Source organism: Lathyrus oleraceus, chromosome 1 (genome assembly GCF_024323335.1).
Source record: "Lathyrus oleraceus cultivar Zhongwan6 chromosome 1, CAAS_Psat_ZW6_1.0, whole genome shotgun sequence".
Taxonomy (NCBI): Eukaryota; Viridiplantae; Streptophyta; class Magnoliopsida; order Fabales; family Fabaceae; genus Lathyrus; species Lathyrus oleraceus.
Genome location: NC_066579.1, coordinates 341,884,436 through 341,892,188, shown reverse-complemented (window position 1 = coordinate 341,892,188; position 7,753 = coordinate 341,884,436). Strand labels below are relative to the sequence as shown.

The 7,753-nt window shown below is 33.1% G+C and overlaps 1 protein-coding gene across 2 annotated transcripts; it reads right to left on the bottom strand.

Moving 5' to 3' along the window:
• Positions 1–1,034: 1,034 nt before the first annotated feature.
• On the bottom strand, positions 1,035–5,995 carry LOC127135508 (protein PLASTID MOVEMENT IMPAIRED 1-RELATED 1). Of its 2 annotated transcripts, XM_051062189.1 has the most exons (4): positions 5,876–5,995; positions 5,701–5,782; positions 2,907–5,422; positions 1,035–2,471 (listed from the first exon to the last, which is right to left on the bottom strand). In XM_051062189.1, the coding sequence occupies exons 3-4, from the start codon at positions 5,420–5,422 to the stop codon at positions 1,301–1,303; spliced, it is 3,687 nt and encodes a 1,228-aa protein (XP_050918146.1). In that variant the 5' UTR covers positions 5,701–5,782; positions 5,876–5,995; the 3' UTR covers positions 1,035–1,300. The 2 variants fall into 2 exon arrangements, with proteins under 2 accessions (XP_050918146.1, XP_050918149.1); XM_051062192.1 differs by lacking the exon at positions 5,701–5,782.
• Between the last annotated feature and the right edge of the window lie 1,758 nt (positions 5,996–7,753).

Below are 7,753 nucleotides of genomic sequence, written 5' to 3'. Positions count from 1 at the left end.
AAAGGACTAAACTTGTGTGGGAAGTGGGTCGGGTGAGAAAGCGGATCGAACAGAAGTGAATGAGAATAACTCTACAGGAATTATGAAGAACTTTACAATAAATCCTAACCTAATGCTCTTGAGTTTTATTTCTCAGTCAAAAATTAACTTATATAATAAAAATATAATTATTACAATTAATTCTCTATTTAATCAAAAGTAAAGATGAATAAATGAGAATAATAAAACGCAGAAATAAAATATTTTTCAACAAATTATATTAGCAAAAGTGCTCTTAGAAATGTCATCTCAAAATCCAAATGATACGATCTATAATAATGTAGTATAGGAATTTAGATCCTCTAAAATAACTTTATTGTAAAATTTAAAAATTTAAAAATATATTATTTTAACAAACTCATGTTTTACTATGTTCTACCTAAAATATTTATTTTAAATTTGGTAAGTGATGATTAATCTTAAGAGGAGTTAACTTTGTGGAGTAGTCACATTTATTTAGTGTTTTCTTTTTCAAAAATGTGAACAGATATTTTTGTAAAAATTGAAAATCGACAACATAACTTTTGAAAATCAAACAAATACAAGAAAAAATTATATAAAAGAACTCTACTCATAAAGAACAAGACTTTAAATCGATGAAAAATGAGAGAAAAACTTGTAAATGAGATATTTATTTAAATGAAAGCCTTTGAAAGATAAAGACAATAAGGAATAAACAATTATAGAAGTAAATAAGAGAATTTAAATAGACAAAAAGTGAAGGGAAAATGTGTGTATGACTTAGCCAGTGCATCTCTTTCTTACTCTTTCTTTTCAAAAAGAAAAGAATTAGATATATTAATTATTCAATAAATATAAAAAGCAAAGTTTTTCTAATAAACTTTTTATACCATACATGTAATTAATCAATCACAAAATTTCAAGACAATTAGCACAATTCTAATGACCAACTTATCTTTCCACAATTCATCACTGTCTAATTTTCTTTTGATAAAAAGCAAAGTGACATTTTGTAACAAGAACAAGGCCACAAGTTTTAGACCTAAATTTGCAATTACAGTATATAACTTACCAGATGGAAATATGCACACAGTACATTCAACAGATATAAGTACAGGACAAAAATAGAACTGATGAAGGTATAAGCAACTTTACAAAAGAAAAATAAGCCTACAGCGAAATATCCACTATGCTTATGCTGTTTTCTCTATATAATATAACCATACCTTGCAATTATAGAAGGACCACTCCAATTTGATTGATGCCCTAACAAATCTGAATTATGAACTCCAGTTTTCAGTCAACTAAGTCTAACAGTGTCATTTGGTATAATGACATTCGGGTTTCTTATATGTGGATTTAGTGTTGCCAATTCCTTCAATTTTTTTCCAGAACCTAAAATTCGTGAAGAAATGCTCCACAACGTTTCACCAGGCTGTACCTTTGTGGCAACCGGTGCAATAGATTTACCTGCAGCCTTTGACTTCATTGATTGAAACTTACTGTTCTTTCCCATTCCATTCGCAACCAACCAGCGTGAACCGGATTGTTGCTGCGTCGAGGTGCCCCAAAGCTTCTTTTTCTGCGGGTCGGTTTTAAGACCTGCTACGTGAACTTCAGTAATCTTGAACTGAGGAATGAGTTCTGCTTCGGAAATTTTCTCTTCTTTTTCGGTATCCTTGATCTCCACCTTTGCTACTATTTCGCCCTCATCATCTTCGTCATTGTTGTAGTTCCGTAGCTCGGACACACTACAAAATATTTTTTGCTTTGGTAAGACGAACTCTCTTTCAACTTGTATAAGAGCAAGCATTGGTGTTCCAACTGGCTCATAATTTCTCAACGGGTCGCGAAGCTGCACCATTAACGCTACTGTGAAATTGTTTCCTAGCAAACCACATTTTCTACCTGAGCCTTTGCCTCGTCTCCTATCTCCACTTTTTGAACTCCCGCGGATAAAGTCGAAAGAGTTAGCATGATGGGCTGCAAGAAGTTTGGAAGTATGCTCACTGATATTATCTATATCATCAATGTCACCAGAATCGAGCTTCATCCACTCATCAAGGGTTAATGATAGGCTCATTATTCCGTCAACACTGTCACTGCTGTCTTTTACATCCATCAACTGTAAACCGGCAGCTCCTTCCATGCCGAGGGATCCGCTAATATCAATGCCCTTGCCTTGGAGAGCTGACATTTCCCCAATGGATTGTGCAACGATGTTAGATGGGGCGTCCTCCTCTGACATCCCAGATTGAATTCTCAATCCCTCCATGGAAAGCGCTTCAATTTTGTTCATAGCCAGTGGGGCAAGATCATCAATTGAAACAAACTCTGAGCCTGTTTGGTTGGCCACTGATCTTGAATTAAATTTGCCAGACTTCGGTCTAGATGGTGGTGTTCCTTTCAAGTCCTTTTGCACACACGCCGTATCTTGGCCTGTTACTAAATCTTGTTGCAAATGACATTGCCTAAATAAAGCAAAGCAAATCAGAAACTTGTAAGAACAGCTTTTATATATTCTAGGCTTAATGACAAACTTGGCCCCTCTCGTTTGCACCATGTGATTTTGATCCCTCTAATTATGAGCAATTTTACTCCCTCAAGTTCATAATTGTTTTAATCAAGTCTCTTCATCACTTTTCATTTGTTTAAAACCCTCAAAGTACTCATAATCTATTAAAAAAATCACAATTTGAATTGATTAAATTTCTGTTAACATTATTTCACTTAAAACTTACCAATTGAAATATCAAATTTAACTAAATAAAAAATCCCAATTTTTCATCTCATGAAACCCTAATCTCAAATTCTACAAATTTCTTACTTTTAATCTCAAATTCATCATCGAGACCAAAATATTTTAATAAAAAATAAGACTTAGATGCAAAACAAGATAGACTAACCTCTCTGCTCCCTCTAAGGCCGGCATTGCTTCCCATGCTACTTGTTGCATTGTCTTCCCTGTGATATCTTCCAGTGGCATTAACTCCTTTGCCTGCATTGAGAGTTTTTCAATTCCCACTGAAGCCAAACACTGTAAAACTTCCATTATACCGGAACCCATTTCTGCGGGTACAACAACAGGGTTGGAAACCTGCATGACTAAACTCCCACCAGCTTTGGTGTTCTTGAAAATTGACGGATTCATAGACCGAAGATAACCCCCGTCTTTTGTCTGAAGAAAAGGACCTAACCCCTCAGCAAGAGGAGGCAATGCAGGAAGCTCTTCAGGTGGTAATTGAATTGGACTTCCAAAACCGGCACAGTCTTTTGGCGGAGAAAGATGAAAAGCCTTCTCATTCAAACCCCATTCACGCATTAAGGCTTCTGTTTCCAAGTCTTCTAGCATTTGAGCCTTTTGTTTTCCCTTAATGTCCCGAGTCTCAACGAGATGCTCCTTGTTCAGGTTTTGGAACAAGGATGATGAATGCATAGCCTCAGAGAAGTTCAACTGCTCAGATCCAGTAGAGGCACCATAGTTATCATCAGCTTCGTTGTCACAGTCCATATCAAAATCAAATAAAGAGAAGCCACCACCCAGTGATTCCTTCTCAAACTGTCTCAACAGAAGCTCTCTCGGAGACTCAGGCTCGTTTTCAGAATTCGAGCCCGTTGAACTATGGTCTATGTCTAGCATGCTTAAAAATTCATTCGCAACCGATTCCGTAACATCGTCTAAGCTATTTGTCTTTCTCATCTTATATTCAGATTTGAACTCCAAAACTTTTGGAGATTCTAGAGCAGCCGTCTCCAAATCTGAGACACTATTTATAGCAGCTTCTAATTCTTGCAGCAGTTCATTTGTGAATAAGTCATCATCTTCACAAGCAGATTCATGGCCCAATGTGTGATCCTTACAACCATCATTTGCCTCATGAAGAGAACCATGTATAAAACTATCTTCAGAAGATACTTGTAAGCCTGCAGTATCAACTGTAGAAGCATCTTCAGAAGCCTTTGTGAACGATTCCTCTACTTTAACAGGTTCAATTGGTGAGATTTCTATACCCTTATCAACGACAAAAAAATCCTTATCTTGACAGTCTTCAGGGTTTTCTTTTTCAGAATCAAGTGAAAGATAGCCATCTTTTTTATCTGTCTCTAGGTTTTTATGAAATACATCGAGTTCAGGTGTGTCAAGCACTGGACATGTATTTTCATCGTTAACTGCAAGCACTTCCGGCGTTTCTTTTCCAATATCAGATGAAGCACGGGCATCTGTCTCTAGGTTTTCGTGAAATACATCGAGTTCAGGTGTGTCAAGCACTGGACATGTATTTTCATCGTTAACTGCAAGCACTTCCAGCGTTTCTTTTCCAATATCAGATGAAGCACGTGCATCTGGTTTGATTAGCTCAATATTTTCTTTTGACAAATCAGGATCAGGTTTGTTGTCCACAGATCTGCTTTCTTTTTCCTCGTCAAATTTCTTATATAAGACACCTATTGAGCTGGCTAGTGCAGACTTAGAAGATGGCAACACCTCATGAAGATCTTTTACCGATTCTACAGCTTGTGAAGAGTACTGACTGCTAACACCGTGAAAACTTCCGGCACGCCTCATGCTGCTACTTCCATCATACTGTCTCTGTTTAACGTCTGGTTTCATCGATGCAAGACTACTCTGCCTCGAAGTCAATACATTAGGAGCATTATGGCTATCTTTGGTCGCACTGGTGTTATCACCAACAACCATATACCCAAAACTGACATTCATCACAGCACCCTTGGCCTTTCCTGATAACCTGAAACTAGTAGTCCACTTACCCGAGCTCTTCTCCTCCTCAAGCTCCTCCAGAGTAAGAGGAAGCAACCTCGTGAGATCAACTCGGTGTTTCCCCAAATCAAGCTCCGGTGCACTGAGAAGAGAAGCGTAGAGCAAAAAATGCTTTGCTTCATACTTTGCAGAATGGTGAGGTCCACTCCTACTGCCATAAACCGAGCAAGTGTAAGTCAACTTCTCATCAAATTCAGCTACAGACTGAACCACTTTTGCCAAACGAGTCACCAAAACCCCATCCCTCCTCTTCCAATACACAGAAAAACTCGAACCATCAAAACTAGAAGGCAGACCTTCAATCAAATGTACATGAAGATAAAAACTACAATTGAACCGTTTATTTCGGATATGCGAAAGCGCCTTCAACGGCCTCCAATTCCATATAGACCTTTTATCCTTCTGCAAACCATCATTATCATCATTACTATTACTACCTTTAGCCTTTGGTTTTGAATCAGGAAATACAGGTTTTCCCGTGGTTTTAGATCGAGAATTCAAATTCGAACCAGATACTGAACTCCTTGAAACATTTTTATCCAAGTGCATAGCTTTATTCATAGTGTCAACATCCTTTAACAATTTCTTCTGGTTCCCAGAAACCAAACTATTCTTCTTACTCTCCATTCTCGACAACATCATCTTTTGCCCATATAAACAAAACAAACAAACAAAAAAACCAAACTTTAAGTAAATTAATATTAATTCAAATGAAACAGAACCAAACCGAGGATTTATATTTTGAGAAAAATAAAAATTTAGCATAAAATTAAAATTAAAACAAAAAACTGCAATTGATTATCAAGAAAGAACCAAACCACAGAATTTATATATTGAAATAATAAATAAAAAATTAGCATAGAATTAAAAAAAAAATCATTACAATTAATCGACTAGAAAAAGTTTAATCGATTGAGTACCTGATGGTGTTGGAAATGAATAAGAGAAAAGGGATAAATTTAGGTCAACAAATTGAATTTGCTGCAAATTAGGAAATTCCTACTGAAATTGAAATTGAAAATTTGTAAATGAAAAAGAATGGATTTGTTTAGAGAAAAGTCAAAGAGAAAAAAAATTGGGAAAATGAAATCTTACATTGTAGTTGCGTTTTGTGTGAGATAGCAGAGCTTGGTTATCTTCTTCTTCACCACTCTCTCTTTCTCTCTCTTTGGTTCTCTCTCTAGGAATTGCCGCTACCTCTTTCAAAATTAAAAATAAGAATTTAACATTATTGAAAAAATTGGAGTTCGTAACGTTATTTGTATTTGTCCAAAAAAATAAGGAAATTAATATATTTAAAAAAAATATATGCACGTAAAGATCAAAATTATAATCAAAGATATATATTCCATAAGTCATAGAATAATAGACGAAATATTATAATTCTATTAAATAATAGTATAAAAATAATTTATCCAATATTACACTATATTTAATCTCTTATTAATATATTGTTAATTTTGATAAAAAAGTATTAAAAAAAAATTATTAAAAATATGAAATATACAATATAATCACAAGAAAAAATGTTTATTTAGCTCAATCACACTTTTATTTTAAAAAATCAATATAATATGATTAAATGATAAAATATGTTAAACTATTTTATATTTTATTAAATTCTTTTTTAATAATTTATTAAGAACAATTAGTATAAAAAAGTAACCTTTTAAATTATAAGAGAAAAAAGGTTTAATGTACTTTTTGGGCAATAAAGAATGTAGAAATATGCTTCTTGGGCAATAAAGAATGTAGAAATATACTTTACCTTGCCTGTACACTATATTTTTACGTTACTTGTAGCAAATAAGTTTGATTCTCTATTTATGAATTATACTATATTTTGTTAAACAATATTATTCATAGACCTTTTTTACATTAAATATTCATGTTATATATATTGATTATTGTATTTATATGATAAATAATATATTTTTAAAAGAAAATAATATATTTATAAATAGTATATGAACCGTACACGTGAACAGTATTTATGAATAGTGCGTGTGAACAGTGACCTAAAATATTTAAAAAAATTGATTAATGAAGTGATGAAATTGGTTAATAAACATCCAGATATTAAAAATAATTTTTAGTGATAAACTAAAGTTGGTTAATAAAAAGTAAAAAGTTGATTAATGAAATTATGAAATTGGTTAATAAACATCCGAATATTAAAAATAATGTGGAATAACCACCAAAATTGGTTAATACAAGTTATAAAATTGGTTAAAAAAGTTATGAAATTGATTAATAAACATCTCGATAATAAATTTAAAAAAATATATTTTTTAATATATTTTTTTTTAAAATAATATATTATTAGAATATTTTATTGTTCACCGTATTGGTGAACAGTAAAATATGGTGGAGGTGTACAATATAGTATAAGAATAGCATTGTTCTTTCTTAAATAGAAAAAAAGGAATGACAATAAGGATTCCATATCCTCGACTAGTAGCAATTAAAGAAGAGATTTGTTGATTCGGTGGGAGCTCTTTTTGGTGGTGGTACAAATTATAGGTGTGATAAAGCTTATTTGATAAGAAATGCTAAGAGTTTAATGTTTAGTTTATTGATTGAAATTATGTTTCGGGGGGATAAATGTTAGATATTTGTTGGGATAACTGATCCAACTTATTAAATCAATAAAACAAAAATAATATAATACATAAAGGAATAAAATAACACAAGCGATTGGTAACTCAGTTTGGTGTAAATAACACTTACGTCTATAGGACGCTCTATCTAAGAAAGAAAATTCACTACTTTGAATTAGTATAATTAGTCTTCTATGAACATCAACTCCATGATGTTCAAAGTCTCTTCCTAATCCTAGTAACTTTCTATTTAGGATTCCCCTTAAATATGAGAATCATTCTCACTTTCTCTCAATCACTAACCCCTAGTAATCAACTTCAATAACAACTCTATTGATTGTTGAATTTACAACTCAACTAAGACAAACTAACA

Coding starts and splice junctions, on each gene's coding strand:
- LOC127135508 (XM_051062189.1), bottom strand. CDS start 5,422: ATGATGTTGTCGAGAATGGAGAGTAAGAAGAATAGTTTGGTTTCTGGG. Junction 2,472..2,906: donor GCCTTAGAGGGAGCAGAGAG/GTTAGTCTATCT, acceptor TGCTTTATTTAG/GCAATGTCATTTGCAACAAG.